Source organism: Diospyros lotus, chromosome 2, assembly GCF_014633365.1.
Source record: "Diospyros lotus cultivar Yz01 chromosome 2, ASM1463336v1, whole genome shotgun sequence".
Taxonomy (NCBI): domain Eukaryota; kingdom Viridiplantae; phylum Streptophyta; class Magnoliopsida; order Ericales; family Ebenaceae; genus Diospyros; species Diospyros lotus.
In genome coordinates, this window is record NC_068339.1 from 8,883,702 (window position 1) to 8,903,066 (window position 19,365).

General features: G+C 39.9%; 2 protein-coding genes and 2 long non-coding RNA genes across 7 annotated transcripts; 3 read left to right on the plus strand and 1 right to left on the minus strand.

Moving 5' to 3' along the window:
• The first annotated feature begins 121 nt into the window (after positions 1 to 121).
• Positions 122 to 5,108, plus strand: LOC127793786 (receptor-like protein kinase 5). Of its 3 annotated transcripts, none has more exons than XR_008021490.1 (3): positions 122 to 2,977; positions 3,143 to 4,260; positions 4,593 to 5,108. XR_008021490.1 is itself a non-coding variant. In XM_052324511.1 (2 exons), exons 1-2 carry the CDS (start codon positions 376 to 378, stop codon positions 3,571 to 3,573), a joined length of 3,033 nt encoding a protein of 1,010 aa, XP_052180471.1. In that variant the 5' UTR covers positions 122 to 375; the 3' UTR covers positions 3,574 to 5,108. The 3 variants fall into 3 exon arrangements, 1 of the variants encoding a protein (XP_052180471.1); XR_008021491.1 differs by having other exon boundaries at positions 4,606 to 5,108; XM_052324511.1 differs by having other exon boundaries at positions 3,143 to 5,108.
• A 2,092-nt stretch (positions 5,109 to 7,200) lies between these two features.
• Positions 7,201 to 8,941, minus strand: LOC127793893 (uncharacterized). The gene is made up of 2 exons (XM_052324671.1): positions 8,302 to 8,941; positions 7,201 to 7,400 (listed from the first exon to the last, which is right to left on the minus strand). The coding sequence occupies exons 1-2, from the start codon at positions 8,813 to 8,815 to the stop codon at positions 7,330 to 7,332; spliced, it is 585 nt and encodes a 194-aa protein (XP_052180631.1). The 5' UTR covers positions 8,816 to 8,941; the 3' UTR covers positions 7,201 to 7,329.
• A 59-nt stretch (positions 8,942 to 9,000) lies between these two features.
• Positions 9,001 to 10,562, plus strand: LOC127793894 (uncharacterized). The gene is made up of 2 exons (XR_008021502.1): positions 9,001 to 9,874; positions 10,368 to 10,562. It is a non-coding gene; the product is annotated as an uncharacterized LOC127793894 (long non-coding RNA).
• A 5,836-nt stretch (positions 10,563 to 16,398) lies between these two features.
• Positions 16,399 to 18,057, plus strand: LOC127795405 (uncharacterized). Of its 2 annotated transcripts, XR_008021789.1 has the most exons (4): positions 16,399 to 16,529; positions 16,607 to 16,759; positions 17,195 to 17,253; positions 17,325 to 18,057. It is a non-coding gene; the product is annotated as an uncharacterized LOC127795405 (long non-coding RNA). The 2 variants fall into 2 exon arrangements; XR_008021790.1 differs by lacking the exon at positions 16,399 to 16,529 and having other exon boundaries at positions 16,536 to 16,816.
• The last annotated feature ends 1,308 nt before the right edge of the window (positions 18,058 to 19,365 follow it).

Below are 19,365 nucleotides of genomic sequence, written 5' to 3' on the forward strand. Positions count from 1 at the left end.
CAACCCCGCCGGAAAAAAATGTCCCCGCACCTTCTCTTTCTCCTCCTTTCCTTGGCCTTCCATGCAAACGCCTAGCCTCCTCCTGCTGGTTCAGAACAATCCATTCTACTTCAACTGAGGCAATTCTGGTCCAACCCACCTTCCCTCAACCACTGGTCATCTTCTCCGAACTCAACCGCCGCCCACTGCGACTGGCTGGAGATCACCTGCACTGCCGGCTCAGTACCAAGGGGGAAGGGGGGGCGGGGTTCCTGTTTGAACAAAATTGCACTGGTGTACCAAGTCTAGTATAGAATCTCTCTTATAAAAATTAGCCGTTTGATTTCACACTTCCTTGCCGCTTCCCCTCCCCCAATTCAACCCCGCCGGAAAAAAATGGCCTTGCACCTTCTCTTTCTCCTCCTTTCATTGGCCTTCCATGCAAACGCCCAGCCTCCTGCTGCTGGTTCAGAGCAATCCATTCTACTTGAACTGAAGCAATTCTGGTCCAACCCACCTTCCCTCAACCACTGGTCATCTTCTCCGAACTCAACCGCCGCCCACTGCGACTGGCCGGAGATCACCTGCACTGCCGGCTCAGTCACCGGACTTGCACTTGGCCACAAAAGCATCACTGGTCCATTCCCGCCGTTCATCTGCGACCTTAGAAACCTCGTCGCCATTGATCTCCAGGACAATAACATCCTCGGAAAGTTCCCAACAGCTCTCTACAGCTGCTCCAGCCTGGAAATTCTCGACCTTTCACAAAACTACTTCGTCGGAGAAATACCAAGCGACGTCGACCGACTGTCGCCTCTGCTTCGGTCGTTCAACGTCGGCGGTAACAACTTCACAACTATTCCGCCGGCGATAGGAAGGTTCCCGGAGCTGAGAATTCTCCAGCTTTTTCAAGACGAGTTCAACGGCTCTTTCCCGCCGGAAATTGGCAACCTGTCTAACCTTGAATATTTGGAGATGTCTTTCAATCATTTTGAGCCGATGGCGGTGCCTTCGAGCTTTACGCAGTTGAAGAAACTGAAGCAACTGCGGATTAGAGATGCCAGATTGATCGGAAAAATCCCGGAAACAATATGGAATTTGACTGCTTTAGAGATCCTCGACCTGTCAATCAATGGCTTGACCGGTACCATTCCAAGCGGTGTATTTCAGTTGAAGAACTTATCTACAATTTATCTGTTCAGAAATCAGTTGTCTGGTGAGATTCCTCGGTCAATTCAATGTCCAAATTTGAAGATAATTGATTTCTCTCAAAACAACTTGACGGGAACAATACCCCAAGGTTTTGGAAAGCTGACAAAGTTGACCGAATTAGGTTTGTTTATGAATCAATTTTCGGGTGAAGTACCTGAAAGAATTGGCCGGATCCAGTCGCTGACACTTTTTAAGTTGTTCGACAATAACTTCTCAGGAGTACTACCACCTGAGCTCGGGCGGTACTCGAAGCTCAACCTGTTTCATGTCTCAAGCAACCAATTCTCCGGCCAGTTGCCAGAGTTCTTGTGTGCTAATGGTGCACTGACCACTGCATTTGCTTTTGGCAACACTCTCTCCGGCGAGCTGCCAAAATCACTTGGTGATTGTAGGACCCTGCTCTCCCTGAGGGTTCATGGCAATAGACTTTCCGGTAGCATTCCACCTGGTTTGTGGACATCACCCTCTCTGACAACATTGACGCTTCAAGAAAATTCATTTTCCGGTCATCTTCCAGACAAATTGGGGTCGAATTTATCGCGACTGGAGATCAGTAACAACCGCTTTTCCGGTGAAATCCCGGCTGGGATTTCATCCTGGTACAATTTGACCTTCTTCAATGCAAGCAACAACCTCTTCACTGGCTTAATTCCTCAAGGATTGACGGCTCTTTCTAATCTGAACACTCTGTTGCTTGACGGCAATCAACTTTCTGGGCGTCTTCCAACAGATATGGTCTCATGGAAATCTCTAAATGCCTTAAATCTCGGCGGAAACCATCTCTCAGGCCCAATTCCTGCCGAAATTGGCTCTTTGCCCACCCTCACTGGTCTGGACTTGTCAAGGAATCAGTTTTTCGGCCAAATCCCACCTGAGATTGGCAACTTGAGGCTAAATTCACTCAATCTATCCTCCAATCACCTCACAGGGAGGATCCCAGTTGAGTTTGAAAATGCAATTTTTGACAAGAGCTTCTTGAACAATCCCGGTCTTTGTGCAAGTAATCCATCATTTGGGTTACAAGTCTGCTCTTTGGGATCTCAAAACTCGAGCAAAATATCCACTCTGCTCCTGGTAGTAATTGTCAGTATAGCGGTGCTCGTGTTCGTGTTAGCTACGATCTCCGTGATCTTCGGGGTCAGAAGAAGTATTCGTCGAAAAAGAGAGCCTGGATTGGATTCAACATGGAAGTTCACTCAATTCCAAACATTGAACTTCAAAGAATCTGATATCTTACCAGGTCTAACAGAAGCTAATGTGATCGGTTCCGGAAGGTTTGGGAAAGTGTTTCGAGTTGAGTTGAACGGTTCAGGCAAGGACGTTGCTGTCAAGAGGATGATGAATGCCAGAAAGCTGGAGAAAGAATTCCTAGCAGAGGTTAAGATACTGAGCACAATCCGCCATTCTAACATAGTTAAACTCCAGTGCTGCATTTCGAACGAGACTACAAAGCTTCTTGTCTACGAGTTCTTGGAATGCCACAGCTTGGATCGTTGGCTCCACCGGAAGAAGTGGCAGTCTCGGATGTCAGGTCCTGTTCAGCGCATCACCTTGGACTGGCCGAAGCGATTTCAGATTGCGGTAGGGACTGCTCGGGGACTAAGCTATATGCACCATGATTGCTCACCTCCAGTGATTCATAGAGATTTGAAGTCAAGCAATATCCTGTTAGATGCTGAGTTCAATCCAAAAATTGCAGATTTTGGTCTAGCCAAGCTACTTTTCAAGCATGGAGAGCCCAATACCATCTCAGTTGTGGCTGGCTCAGTTGGGTACCTAGCACCAGGTAACTTCCTTTACCAATTTGAAGAGTTTTTGGCCGAAATATTGTCATCCCAAATCTCAATCTAGAAAAATTGATCTAAACTTTCTTTCTAGCTACTAATATTCTAGTACAGAACTTGTGAATATGATCGGTTCAATCCTCAAGAATTGAACTTCGTGTTTTCAGAGTATGCTCGTACGGTGAGAGTGACCGAGAAGGTTGATGTCTACAGCTATGGTGTGGTCCTCCTGGAACTGGTGACTGGAAGGGAAGCCAAGAACGATGATGAAGATGCATGCCTTGCCGAATGGGCATGGCACCATATTCAAAAAGGAAACCCAATAGCTGATGCCCTGGATGAGGAGGTTAAGAAACCATGTTACCTGGAGGAGATGACCAATGTCTTCAAGCTCGGGATCATGTGCACGAACATGTTCCCCACGAGAAGGCCTAGCATGAGAGAGGTATTGCACATTCTGATTGACTGCAGCCACCAACGAGAAACATTTGGAGACAAAAATGGCGGGAGGGAGCGTGACGTCTCCCCTCTCCTCAAGAACTCGAGACACGAGAGAGTATTGGATGAAGATGATGGTGATCTGGTTTCCAGTGTATAGTGGTGGGATAAAGCTTGAATTTTTTTAACAAAAGGGCACCCATAGTGCATAAGACTTGTTGCTTTCTGAACATCATGGTGAACGATCATAGGAGAGGAGAAGCGGAGGACAAGAACGAGAAGACCTGGAGAGAGAGGGGAGATGGAGGCATCCGTGTTGACGGGAACGATGGAGGCAAACGACGATGGAGGCGGCTTTAATGGTGGTGAATAGCAATGGAGGCGGCTGCGTTGGAGGCAGATGCAATAGCAGCGAACAATGACTAGAAGAAGCGTAGTAGACGAGAGAGAGTGGGGGAAGGGGATAGAGAGAGAATGGGGGGAAAGAAGCTGGGCGACCGAAGAGAGTAGGTGAGGAAAATGAAGCTAGGCGGAGTGGGGTATTAATTTTGAGCTAAAAAATTAAAATATATTTGTAATTTAAAATAAAGGTAGATATATAATTTTAATTGAATTGTCAACCAAGTTGTCGGCCAAATTGGCTATCTAGCATTATCAATAGGAAAAAGAGTAATGCTATTTGGCGGTCCTCAGCGCCACCCTACACTAAATTACCAATGTACCCATTGGTTGGAATTACTAAAATGGCCTTTAGCCAGATTTCTTCTCTCTCTCTCTTTCTCTCACTTGCTCTCTCTCATGCGACCTACAAGGAGATTCGGCAATCCGTCGCACGTCCTACAAGGAGGTAAGTCTCTCTCACAATGATTTTCAGCACACATCCATCATCTATACGTATACACGCATTATTTGGCTTTGGTCGAAACTTTAAGCTTAGATCTATAGATTTTCGGTCGTTGGATCTTGCTAGTTTTTGGGTATGTTGGTCGATGGGCCCTTGGGTGTCGGGTGGTTTCCTCTGATCGCCGGAAACCACCAACCATAGTGGCTGGTGGCGACTAGCAATGCATTTTTAAGCTGTGGCCTAAAATTAAAAATTAGATCTACAAAAATCTAATCATTAAATCTGACTCATTTTTGTATATGTTAACCCCATTGACTTTGTGTTTCTAATGGTAGGCTCTGATCGTAGGAATCTTCGGCTTACGATGGTCGCCAGCAGCCGTTGGTGGCAGCGGGCTGGTTGGGTTGTTTTTGTATATTTGTATACAAATTGATGATGGTTTTTGGGACCGACCACCACGTGTCACCTCTGCAGCTGGACCTCGAGAATAGAATCTCAGACTTAATGATGTCGGACCTCGGTGATAGAATCTGCAAGACAACGGAGTGGCGGGGCTAGGGTCCCCCGGGGTGGACTTCGACACTCAAATTAGTAGAATAAATGCAAATCGTAATAAATGTAAGAGATAGAGAGCTTTTTATACCTGATGAGGACCCCGATCAAGATGGAACGGGTCTCGCAATTCGGCCTAGATCTTTTGGACTTCGTATCGAATTGTTGACTTGCCACGTATCAGTCTCTCGAACAATCTACGTGGCGAGCGAGGCCACTAGCGCGCAAGGATATTATTGTAATTTTAGACAGTGCCACATCACAAATATATATTTGTATATTCCTATTTTTGTGCTTTAGTTTTTATTGTTTATTTTTGTTGTTTTTTTATGGTAATGATGAAGATAATTTTGTTGTTGAAATGAAAATTAAATAACGTGATTTGTTTTGAGTTGTAACTTGGTGACGATGACAAGCTAATGTTGAACTTCAAAACAAAGCCTAGTATATTGTAGAACAGTTATTTTGGCTTCACATCCTTGCACATTTCTATTTGGAAATAATAATGTCTATATTTTTTCAAAAAGAATTTTATTTCCCTTCACACAGGTGGCCATCTCGTTGGTTTATTGGAAGCCAAATTTTCCTTCTAAACTACATTTGACCCTTTTCAGTTTTGGATCCATTTTGATTTGCTTGTGTGTTGTCATAAATATGTTCTGAATCTTTCCAGGGATGGAGTAAGTGAATCGCAGTTCAACCAAGTTTTGAACATCGACAAGTAACTCTTTAATCTGTACACAATTTGTGAGAGAATATTGCTCTTTTGATATGTGTTTTCTATTAGGGCACAACAAGGCTGACCCATTACCATGTTCTATATGACGAGGTTGGTTTTTCAGCAGATGATCTCCAGGAATTAGTTCATTTGTTGTCCCATGTGTAATTGCACATTGTACAGGCATAAATGAGTAGCCTCATTTTAGTTGGTTGTGTGGGTAGAGGTGTAAACACTGTAGATACTTCTAAATGTTGTTTTTATTCTGTTTTAGGTATCAGAGAAGCACCACTGCAATTTCTGTAGGTGAGCCGGTCTTCCAATTCAAATCCATTTTGCCTTCTAACTTAGAGATGCCACTAGTTTTTGCAAAAAAAATTATTGTAAAGGGAGTGTAGTATGAGACTAAAGTCTCATTATGATCTAGTAGTTTAGAAAAAAAAAATGCTCCTATGTTTTGGTGCACAATTTCATGCAATTTGTAATATGAAACCCTGAAACTTCTTTAATACGCTCTTCTTCTCTTTCGCTTCTGTTTGCAGTTGCTTCATTATGCTATGTCCACTTGGCAGCAACCCAAGTGGGACAATTTATGAAGTTTGACAAAGGGTTTGAGACATTGTCGAGCTATGACGGCACATCTGCTGGGCCTGTCCCAGTTCCGCAGTTGCCCCGACTGCAGGAGAACGTGTCGAGTTCCATGTTTTTTTTTTTTTTTTTTTGGATTACGCTTTATTATTGGCGTCTTCAGTCACCCTGCCCCTAGAGCTACACTGAGGAGATAAATCGAGATATGTGCCCAAATGATCAGGGTGATAAGCCTTAGCACCACTAATATCACTCCTAAGGTCTTCTCCCAAAAGGAAATATTCTGCTTCCCCCAGAAATCGAACCCACACTAAGAATCTCTTGACAAGCTTTTAGTCTACCCGTTTATCACTTGGCTAAGCCCCTGGGGGGCTCCGTGTTCTTTTTTAGATGGCCCTGAGGTTGTATATATTGGCTTGGTCTTTTGGTTATGTGAAGAGCACTGAATTAGAAAATTCGGATCCTCCTATGATAGTTGAATGTAATTTAACTTATTTTTGACTTTTTTGGCGTCTTGTTATGTTTGGTCGACAGTGGTTAGGTTGCTTGGTCATATACCTTTGATATTTGCCATAGTTTTATAATCAGAGATTGCTATTGATACTTCTTGTGCCCCAATTAGTGTCTATTTTGGGGGATAGTTGTGGAGGCTCTAAATTGTTCATCTCTTAATTTGTTCATATGGAATGAGGTTATGACAAATTTTGTAGTGCAGCATCATTACATACCACCTCTTGGAAGATTGAGTTGAAATCAAATAATACATTTAACAAATGTCTTCAAGTTTATCTGGAATTAGATTGGGGAATGACATCATCAATGTTGTCAATCTTGTGGATCTGATTTGTAAAAAACTGCGCGCCCCCTGGCGTTGGGAAAATTTGACGCCAACAAGAGAATAAACTTGACCATAATAATGCAAATATATAATGTAATTTAACTTCTTCTTGTTGTTGTTATTTAGTAATAAAATAAATAGTTTCCAGCAACTAACTAAAAGGTTTTACCAAAAATAATCTAAGAAATAATTTCTTATTACTCCCATTAGTCTGAATTCAATCTTCAACATCTTATTGCTCAAAACATGATAAAAGTTTTAGACTTTTACAAGGTAACAAAATTTTGCCATATGTTTACACCGCACAGAATAAGATAAAGATAGCAGAGCCCAGAGCCAAAATTCTTCAGCATCACCCATCAGCCATCAACAATGCTTAAACCACGCATGCATACACCATTCCTGGCTTTGCTACAAATACAATATAATATAGAATGGTGGAATGTCCTGCCACAAACAAACAAAAGAAAGATTAATAACATTTACTACTGCTTTGTAAATTCGAATAATAATATTCTTTTTTTATTTCTACAATTTCTCTTTCCTTCTTCTACCAAGAAATTCAACAACAATATCCGACTACAGGATCTGTATAATTCAACAATTATTCATCACAAAGTAAATAATAATAAAAAACAAGCATTAATGAGGAAGAAAATATAGAATCAATGTTTAGATCATAATGGCACAATGAAGATCTGAACATTATTTTTCAATAACTCGTTAACTACTTCATAACTCACCTTTTAAGGGGAAAGGAAGAAGATAACAGAGAGTAAGGTTAATAAGAGAATCTTTGCAATTCCCTTGCAGAAGCAACTACCCATATTCTTAACTAGAAAAACCAAGTAACCTCCAAGAAAGACAGTAGATCAAAGCACTACGTGAATTCTATTTCTATGGCAAGAGTCATATTATAACTCATATTATTGTATCTTCGTTGCAATCAAGTCAATGAGCATGCCATTGCAACCAAATAAGGTGAGCAATCTCATAACAAGACTTATGGGTTGTCAAAGGAAAGATCCGGCAAGGGGGGCATATTACAAGATGAAGAAAGTAAAACAATTTGGCATTTTTGGCACTACAATTTCATGGGTTAAAATGAATCTCTTCAGCCTAAAAATTCACTTCATAATTGGAAGAACCCATTTGAAATTTGCATCAATAGTCCCACAGAAAGACTACTAATTTAAAAGCCCAGAAACCCAATTCATAATTTCCTCTAAGTAACGAGCTTTGCACATAACTCTCCAACAAGCAGAGCATGGAAACACTAATTAAGAAGTTTCTAGAGCAAGCCAACAATAAATTAAGCAATTTTAAGACATTTAAAGAGATAACTCACCAGGACTGGAGATCTTCCAGTTGGCAATCGGCCCCCACGGCGATGAGTACGTCTCGGTGGCCGACGACGGGGAGTCCGCCGACTTCTGGTGGTCATCAAGAAATCTTTGGCTCGTTGAATAGCAAAGCTCAAGAGCCGGCAAGGTGTTATAGAGCTCAGGGATTTCTTCATAGCTGAATCCAAACCCTAAATCCAGACACCCTTTCAACTCATCTAGATCCTCACCAGTCAAGCTCTTCCCCCTCTTCAGATCAAGCTCATTAGCCGCCTCTACATAGCCTTGAAGAAACACCTGTTTCTTCTCCTTATTCTTCTTGCTCTTCACCCATGTCTCCTCGTCGTCTTCTTCGTCGCTCCTCCACAGCCCAGCTGTTAGGTTGCTCTTCGTCGTCTCCTCTTCTTCCTCCTCCATTGTTTCCTGTGCAAATTCAAAAATTTCATCCTCTGGCTCTCTCCTTTCCCGGCCAAACCTCTCCAAACCGTCGGATCTTGTTCCATACGAGAGGCCCTCCATCGCTTTTTCTTCTTCTTCAGTTGCTTTTTCTCTCCAAAAGAGTGCTTGTTGAAAAAAAAAAAAAAAAAAAGAGAAACAGAATTTCTTCACGGCCGGAAGGGGAAGGGAGAGGGAAGAAGGGAGAGGCAGTGGATTTGCAACGCGGGAGAGAGAGAGAGAGAGAGAGAGAGAGGGGGGGAGGCAGTGGGTTTGCAGCTGGGAGGGGAAGAAGGCACAGTCGGAAGGGGAAGGGAGAGGGAAGAAGGGAGACATAGTGGGTTTGCAGCGTGGGAGAGAGAGAGAGAGGGGCAGTGGGTTTGCCTGGTCGGAAGGGGAAGAAGGAATGGTCAGAAGTGGAAGAGAGAGGGAAGAAGGGAGAGGCAGTGGGTTTGCAACGCCGGAGAGAGAGAAAGGGGCAGTGGGTTTGCAGTGCTGGAGAGAGAGATAAACGGGTAGAGAGAGAGGGGTTTCAGAAATTTGAATTTCGTAGTTTTGTCCGCGATATATCGTGGGGTGGCGCTGAGGCCGCCCGAATAGCATTACTCTAGGAAAAGAAAAAGAATAATGCTATTCGGCCAGAAGTGATGCCGGAAAAAGTGCCACCCCATAGATATCGCAAAATTACCTCTAAAATATCGCGATATTTTCAATGAAGTGAGGGTGGCCGAAATTTCAAATTTCAAATTATTTTCTCTCTCTCTCTCTCTCTGCCTGACCCATCCCAACTTTTCCCAGAGATTTGGCCTAATCTCTCACTATCTTCTCATTCTCTTATTTCTCTCTCTCACAACCCCCTTTCTCTCTTTTTCTCTCTCTCTCTCTCATATTCTCTGCCTTTTCTCTCTTTTTTTCTCTCTCTCTCTCTCTCATATTCTCTGCCTGACCCATGCTCCCCTTCGAAGAGGCTTGTTCCTCCATTCCTTTTGTTAAGGCCATCTATCTCTCTCTCTCTTTCTCTCCTGCGCGTTTGACCGAGCCTCTGGTCTCCCTTGGGCTCATTACGACCATCTCTTGCTCTCCAGCCCCTGTTACAGTATCTCCAGCATCCCTTGGCTCGATCCTTGTCCGATCTACAATGAGGTATGTCTCTAGTTTTACAAAAAATGATTTTCAGCAAAGGTATATGTGAGTGTTGGGTTTGGCCGAAGATTTAAACTTAGATCTATCGAGATTTGGCCGTTGGATCTTGTTGGTTTTTGGGTATGTTTGTCAATGGGCATAAGAGTGTTGGGTGGTTGCCTCGGATTGCTGGAAACCACCGGCCATGGTGGCCGGTGGTGACTAGCAGTGTGTTTAAATGAGTTTTAGGTTCGGCCGAAACTTTAAGCTTAGATCTACGGAGTTTCGGCCGTTTGATCTTGCTAGTTTTTGGGTATGTTGGTTGATGGGCCCTTGGGTATCGGGTGGTTATCTCTGATTGCTAGAAACCACCGGCTATGGTGGCCGGTGGTGGCTGGCAGTATATTTTTAAGTTTGGCCGAAAATTAAAACTCAGATCTACTAAAATCTAACCATTAAATTTGTCCCATTTTTTTGTATGTTAACGCTCTTGACTTGGAGTTTCTGATGGTAGGCTTTGATCGTGAGAAGCTTCGGCCGACGGTGGTCGTCGGAGGCGTTGGTGGCGACTGTTACATATATACATATATTTGTATATATTTTTTTCTCTTTTGTAATTATTTTAATTTATATTGTAAATGTTAATATTTAATTATGAATTTGTGTTGAAGATGTTGAAGTTAATATTGAATTTGTATTGAATTGGTGATATTTAAATATTGTGAAGGTTAAAATTAAATTGAATTGGTTTAAATTTAAATGTTAATAAATTCAGTTAGTTTGTATTTGTTTTGTGAATATTTGAATTGAATGCTATGTAGTTATTGTTAATTTTATTAAATTTAAATATTTATTAATTTGTATATATATTTTAAAATTAGCTTAATATCAAATTTATATTTATATTTATTAATGTGTATGAAGTTAAATTTAAATTTTTATTAATCTGAAAATTAACAGTAGAAACGTTTTTTTGTAAATGATGTAATTATATACAGTAAATAAACACTTAAATGTATTATACATTTTTTTTAAAAAAAATCTTTACTCGTACAAAAAAAAAAAAAAAATCACTTAACATGGCTCAATTCATATTCACATCCACCAATTGGATTCATCTTTTTTTTTTTTTTAAATAATTCCTAATTCTCTTACTTTAAATCAAGGAAAAGATGTTTTTAATTAAGTTTTTTTTTTTCATTTACCAAAACACAAGAAGTATTTGTAAGGAATATTTTTTTCATTTACTCTACCATCAAAGTGGGGAATGAGTTGGTAAGTCTATTATTTACAAAAAGTCTTTCATTTTATATTTTTTATGATTTAATAATACTCATTATATATATATCTATAATTTATGAATCTTAGTACTAAATACAATTTTTAAAAGAATAAAAATTTCAATTAAGAGAAATGCATAATTTGTTTGATAAATTAAAATAAAACTAAACTCAAATGAACAAATTTTTGAACAATTAGTACTTCCCGTGGTGTTTCTCCATTTGGTTAAAAAAAATTAAAAAGGTACAACTCAATCTCTATGCATCACATGAAATTATTTGATTTTTTTTAAATTTTATTTAATATAAATTTAAAATATATATAAACATTAATAAATATCTAAATTCAAATAAAATTAACAATAACCACTTACCATTCAATTCTTAACTAAACTTAATAATTTTAATTTAAAAATTCACAAAACAAATACCACCAATTCAATACAAATTCAATATTAAACTTTATTTAATATAAATTTAAAATATATCTACACATTAATAATTTCAAATAAAATTAACAAAAACTACTTACCATTCAATTCTTCAATAAACTTAATAATTTTAATTCAAAAATTTACAGAACAAATACAAATCAATTTAATTTTAACTTTCACAATATTCAAATATCACAAATTAAATACAAATTCAATATTAACTTCAACATCTTCAATACAAATTCATAATTAAATATCAATATCAATATTTACAATATAAATTAAAATAATTACAAAACAGAATATGTAAAAATATGTATGTATGTATCCGCCGCCACCAACACCGCCGACGACCACTGCCGGTTGAAGCTTACTACGATCAAAGCCTACCATCACAAACACTACGTCAAGAGAGATAACATACAAAAAAATACGACATATTTAACGGTTAGATTTTAGTAGATCTGATTTTTAATTTTTGGCCAAATTTAAAAATACACTGACAGCCACCACAAGTGGTTTCCGGCGATCAGAGGTGACCACCCGATAGCCAAGGGCTCATCAACCAACATACCCAAAAATCAGCAAGATCCAACGGCCCAATCTCCCTAGATCTAACATTAAAGTCTTGGCTAAACCCAAAAAACGCGTAGATGTGCTGATGACTAAAATGTCTAAAAGACTTACCTCCCTCCTTGTAGATCTAATCTAATGGAGATGAGAGAGTGCCTCAGAGTGAAAGAGACCGAGAGAGGGCCGGAGATGAAGTCGCACGGGCGGAAGACGACAACCCTTCTTCGATCCGAGAAGAAGGCTCGCACTACGATCGATTTGTCTTTCAGCCATGGGGAAGGTCGAGCTAGAGAGAACAAGAGGGAGCAAGTGAGGGAGAAGATAGTGAGAAGAGTGAGATATTTTGCAATGGATAGGGTAGAACAAGAGAGAACACAAAGAGAGAAAGTGAGAGAGAAGGGAGAAGAGAGTGAGAGATTGAGCGTCAGAGGGAGGGAATACTGAAATTAGAACAAGGGTATTTGTGTCAATTGGAGTATGGGTGAAATTGTAATTTCTTTCTGGGATGGCACTTCTTCGAGCACTACTTCTGGCCGAATAGCATTATCCAAAGAAAAATGCCACTTGTAGAGAAAGTGTCAGAGAATGGTTTACCGAAACTTTTTATTTTATTTTTTATTTTTTTTCATCATTTTTTGAATTCCCCCCACCCCAACTTCATTTTCACTCTCTTTCATCCTCTCTCTCACTCTCCCTCTCTCCTTCCTGCCATAGCAGTTTGCGCCATTGTCGCCGGCTAACAACTCTGAATGCTGTCGTTGCCTTCCATCGCAACTCGTATCGCCGCCGCCCCCTCCAACAAGATCGCATAGAAACCGGCAGTCACACCCGCCACCACCGCTCGATCTGTCGTCGCTCCCACCACCACCACTCGATCCGTCATTGCCCCTACTACCGTCGCTAGATTGGCCGTTGCTCCCGCTACCGCTGCTTGATCCGCCTTCCGTCGCCCCCACCCTTTGCTGGCCATTATATATTTTGATTAAACTGTAGCCTTGCATGTCAATTTGGGCGATCTCATAATTTTTTTTTCATTTTCTGTTATAAATTTGTCATTGAAATGTAGGTAGGTGAACCTAAAATTTATTGGTAGTTGGGATTATTTGAAGGATCATTAACGAGGAAACATAGCATGCAACGGAAGCGGTTTAAAATTAAAACCGTTCCTCGAATTGATTAGAATCTAAGAGACTTACTTTTACGGCGGATTATCGGTCGGAATGGGGCGATAGGGGCAGGATGCGCGGTAGCTTCTTCTCGTGGTGGAGACGACGGCTGTCCTGCTATCCTTCGGCTCCTTCGCATCAGAACTTCGAGGCTCTCTTTCGATCTTTCGAAATATGACTCGAACTCGTGGCCTCCCTTCGGTGAAGAAGAGCAAAAACGACCTTAAATGAAAAACAAGCAAAGAGAGATATATATAGGGAGAACCCTAGGGTTAAAACCCTAGTGGGCCAAGATCATTTAATTAATTTTCTAATTGGGTTAGCCCAATTAATTAATTAAAAACCCTAATGAACTATTATTTTATTCTAGCCCAATTAATTATGGACCATTCTGAATAAAATAATTCTCTCTCAATGTAATTCATCCAACAAGCCAAATGTATTAAAAAATACATGAGTTACATCGAGCTACCCCGGGGACCAAAAGACAAATTATTCACGGCTACTAAAATGACCAAAATATCCCTGCTACCTAGTAGCTATATTTTGTCATTCTAAGTGTTCCAACTATCACCATATGGTAACACTGACCCCACGAATAATTTTGCATATGCCATGTCTTTGACCTACTAGTGTAATGACGAAAATACCCCTCTGCGTAACACCCATCATTTAGAAAGGAATAATGTACCAACACCTCTCTAAATGATTTCTACCATCCTTAGATCACTAGTCCAATAATCCGTGACTACTCGAATATACTTGCTTATCACTGGGAGCTACCCAGAAGCACACACTCATAAGTCACGTTCCCAGGGCCCTGGATTATTTGATTATTCTTGGACAATTACAAGGGGGTGAATCACAGAAACTATCTTGTATTAGTCTGTCTTAGCTAATTAGAAACCATACTCCCAACTCAAAAGGATATTGATCTTTGATAGACCTCACCTATAATGAATCTAAGAATATAGCTCTAGGTTCACTAGACCACCAACTAATACTCAAGTATTAGAGTACTCGTCCACGTAGTAGCAGTGATAGACTAGCTCCATGATAATTAGTACTTTGTCATTAGCTTCTATCACAGGTCCACTCTACGCATTCCAAATGCGCTTGTACAATTAGAGTAAACGGACTGTTTACTGGCTAAGGCAAGCCATCCTCCATTAGGATCTATTGCACAATGATCTTATCATGATAGAATGCCCAGTTCTATCAAAAGATCAAGAGTAATGTTTTTCTTGCTTATTAAGTACCCATGATTCATGCCTAACTGTGAAGAACGACCCATCACATGAATCACTTACTTAATAGCATGGACACTTTTTCCAACAATTAAATGCAAATAATATATGTGCCATGAACTGAGTAAAAGAAACATCATTACCATAAATTAAACAAAACGTGTCTTTAGGGCATACATTTCCAACATTATTAGGTACTATTGGGTGCATTTGCATTCAAGTGTATTTTTTTACTATTGTTGTAAAATTTTGAACGTTTCGTTTTATTCTATCCGTGTTTATACTTCTTGAATATATGTCTTTTTGTTTTTAGTTGTGTGCATTCGAAAATTTAAGAAAAATAAGAAGGAAGAAATTACATAATTGGTACAATATTTGAAGAATGAAATTTGCATTTGGGCACTTATTACCTTTAAGTTCTATGCCTTAACTAGGCATAGAACTTCTTTGTTTACGTGAAAGATAAGATCTTTTTGGATCTCTCTGCTATTGAGTTCTTGTTATAGACACGAGATATGAATATACAAAAGCCTTGGAATTTTGCAACCTGCCCATGATCTTCCAATTTCTTCATTCTATTCAACTTTATACACCTCTAAGCTCAATTTATTACTTTTAATTGTCTTAAGCTTGTGGCGTATTGAGTTGCTCGAAGTTCACCTGATGTATTGGCTGCTTCAACCAAATATTTCGAGATGCTTTTATTAGCATGGATTTAGCTTTATCTCCGTGCCTTATGTCTGGATAAAAAAAAAAAAAAAAAAAGATGATTTAAAACCCATGAGTTGCTGGGTCCTCTTTAATCTTGTGTGTTCTAAATAACAGTTTTCGAGGAAAGTATACATAGCAATATTTCATGTTGGATCAAGCAAAAGTTGTATAGCAAAATAACAAAAAATAGAAAATTTTAATCCCTTTGATCAAGACAGAGTTGCAGAAACGGGTAAGGGGTTGACGGGTTTCTGTGATTGACGAGTGGGGGGAGACTGGCGGTGCCGCGTTTCTGTGGCCGGCTGGGGGGGCGATCTGAGGGAGGGATGACAGCGAAGCGAGTGCGCGGGGTGGGGGGGACGGCGGGTGGTGCTCGCTGCGTTGGCGGGGGAGATGACGGTGAAGCCATTCTCTCTCAAAGATGAGGCTGGTCGCGTGTGGGGGACGGATGTGGGCTATGTTGCACGGAAACACCTCATAGGTGCCATTTTCCCATTTTCGAAATGTTTCGGAAACGTTTCTTATTCCCGTTTCAGACCCTATTTATGCTTATTTTTTTAGAAAAATATCCATTTTCACATTTTCGTTTTTTATCGAAAATATTTTCTATTTCCGTACAACATAGGCTGCGGGTGAGTGAGAGAAAGAGAGGGAGTGTGACTGTCTGAGAAACGGTGGAAGAGGAAGAGAGACAAAGAAAGAGTGAGTGAAAATGATGTTGAGCGGTTGGGCAGGCTTCAGAAAGAGAAAATGAGAAAAAAATATTATTTTCGGTAAACCCTTCCCTGAAACTTTCTTTACGTGTAGCATGACTCTGTCAATAGTGGTGGGATAATGCTACACGGCAAATTTGGCCGTTTGTTGACAATCTGATATAAAATTATACATATATCCTTAAATATAATTACAAATCTACCCCTGACAATATTGGCAAAGCGAGTGCAATTTTGTTCACCCCTTTAACGGGGTGAACATCACCCTCACAAAAATTGTGAGGGTGAAAAAACAATAGAACGATAATTAATATTTTCATGCCGTTCCATCGCTTTTTCACCCTCACAAAAATTGTGAGGGTGATGTTCACCCCCGTTAAAGGGTGAACAAAATCGCACTCTGGCAAAGCCCGCCCATACCTTCATCTTGATCCTCATTCTCTCTCTCTTTGCCCAAAAACCATTGTCAACGAATATAGGTAGGGTTCTCTCCACCATTGCCGTCTTTTCAAGCTGAGACGTCGCTCCACCATTGCCGTCGGCTTCTGCAAGGTGCTCTCTCTCTCTCTCTCTGTGGGACGCCCCCATTTTTGCTGAGATCTCCTTCACTGCGATATTGTTTTTGCCAGATTCGGTCAGCGTTCGCTCGCTCCTCTATCGGTCGCAAGTCCAGAAGATCGAGTCATCGGCAGTCATGGCCTCTTCCCTCACCGCCGGTGGTTCCCTCTTCCCTCGCCGCCAGTCGTTCCCTCTCCCCTCGCTGCCAGTTGTTCCAGCTCTAAGTAACCCCCCCTTCTCTCTCTCTCTCTGTTCATTCGACATAGATGGTGTTTGTGGCTGTTAGTATTCCTTCCTCTCTAACAGAGTATTCCTTCATCTTTCACGCACAATACTATTTCATGAAATTTAGTTTTTTATTTTTTATTTGGCATTACATTTTGCTGATATTATGTTCAGTTGTTAATTTTTTCCGGATTTGATGTTAATTTTTATTTAATAGTTGTTAAAATTAAAATTTCACTCATTGAGATGGTGTTTATTTCTTCATTAATTGAATATGCTTGTGTAAGTTGCAGATGTAAGAGGGTTGTGGGGGAAGAGAGTTTATCTTGTTATATTGGCTCTATTAGCTAAGAATCAAATTGGTCTTGCATACTTCATAATTTTTAGGTTGTTAACTTGTGCATTCTTTCTGATAGCATGGTTTTAACTTACAGCTTAAGCATCTTCTTCTAATTCAGTAACTTTAGTCCAACAAAGATCCCCAGTTGTGAAGGTAACTTTTGAATATTCTATGTTGGCAAATGCTTGTGGTTGCTTCTATTGAACACGATAATTCTTGTGTAGGTCTAAATATGTTTTAATGTCTCTAAGCCCTTCAATGTTCTAGTTGATCGTATTGCATTGGGAATACCTGTAAGTATGAACTACTTTAAATATGCTTTCAGATTTGTTACAAGAGTTGCTTTCTAAATTATGTATGTGGTCATTAAGATGCAATATATTTGAACCAAATGGTTGGAGGAAGTAAATCTGTGAATTTTTTGTCTAAGTGGTTGATGTTGGTTATTAAGGGCTTTAGTTAGGGGTGGGAGGATGGAATATTATTGTTTAATCAATGTTGTTATCTTTGCAAGAGTTAATGGTGAATTAATTATGCAAGGATGGAGAACACCATTGCACATATCATTTCTTCATGTCTGAGCATCATCTTCTCTCCTTTGATTACAATCAACCATTTCTTCTTGGTGGTTCGTGTCGTGGCACTGGAACCAGGACTATTTTGATCTTATTAATACAGGTACACCTATGGATTTTGGCACAATATGCAGCAACCTTCAAAATGGTGTAGAGTACAAGAACTCAAAGGATGTTTTAAGAGATGTGCAACATATCTGGGATCAGTGTCATAAGTATAATAGAAATGGCCATGTTTTGGAGCTCATGAAGCAGGTGAAGAAAAGTTTCACATAGTTATGGACAAAAGTTGGGTTATACTGGGAACAATCGCTTCAATTTGTTTTTCTTTTGGGTTTCTGTTTCTTGTAATTCTCAATCAAAATTGGGTTTCTATTTGTATTGTGCTGTTTCTTTTAATTGTCCTTTGGGTTTCTGTTTCTATAGTATTTTCTTTTTCTTTCTTTGATTGTATGTTTTTGCATCAATGGGAGTAAAAACAATGAGTAAATGATAGAATTTTTTCTGAAGATTTTGTACTTTTGTATTAGACTTGCAGATGAATTCAACCCTTTTTCTGTTGAAATTGGCTGAAAGTTGCTGTAATTTATCAACAGCTGAAAGTTGTTGTTTGAAGCCCCGATTTTACTGAGAGAATAACTGGTCTCCTACGGCTATATTGAATGTTTTCAGTAGCCGCTTTCACTTTTGTGTGTGATCGGTTATTAAGCTTCTGAGATTGTGTTGGTGAATTTTGCAATCATGTTAACAATTCTGACCTAGCATTTCAATTGTTCAGGGCTTTTATAGTAGTTGTGTGCACACTACTGTGCTTACTATTGAAGGTTGCTATACGTGCATCATTATCCATGGTGGCAATCTGTTGGTATCGTGATAGCTCTGCTTGTCTCATGGACGTACTTGACTCTGATTTTTCTCTCAGGCGCTGCTATGTTCAGTTTGGTTTGCAATTTGCAAGTTATACACTTCCAAAACTGTGGGAAGCTTTTAGAAAGGGATTTGGATGTTTCAGTTTATATTGATGAGCAAGTCTGTCTAACACACTATTTGTCCAATGGTGGTGATTTTGTTGTAAATTTGAATTAATTAGACTATAATTCATGCATACCCTCTGGCCTGAGAAACCTGTTGTCTTTGAAATTACCAAGCAAGAATTATAGCTGCAATCATCATACTAATTTTCTTTTTGATATTACTGTAATGCTTTGAATTGTTACTTTATGTCTAGAGGAGTACAATTTTGAAGTAGCAGTTGCTCGGGGAATTTGAACATTCCATTTTGATTTATTGATCCTATTCAATTTTTTTTCAGTTAAATACTTAAGACCCTCACTGATAGTGCGAGGTATTGCCAAGGCTTCCACCGGCTCTTGGAGGATAGTCTACAATAGTTGCAATGGGGACTTATTTGCAGCAAAGACAAGAAGCTATAAGATTGGTGAAGACAGAGTTGGCCAGGGCACAAAATAGAATGAAGTAGTTGGCTGATAGAAAAAAGAGAGAGAGAACTTTCAATCGGAAAAAGCTCTATCTGAAGCTTAGCCAGCAACATCTCAAGGCCTTGACCCATCAACCCATCTCCAAACTAAGCCCTAAGTACTATGGGTCATTTTCCATGGTGGAGAAGATAAGGATAGTAGTCTACAGGCTGTAACTACCAAAGAAGACCCAGATGCACCTCGTGTTCCAG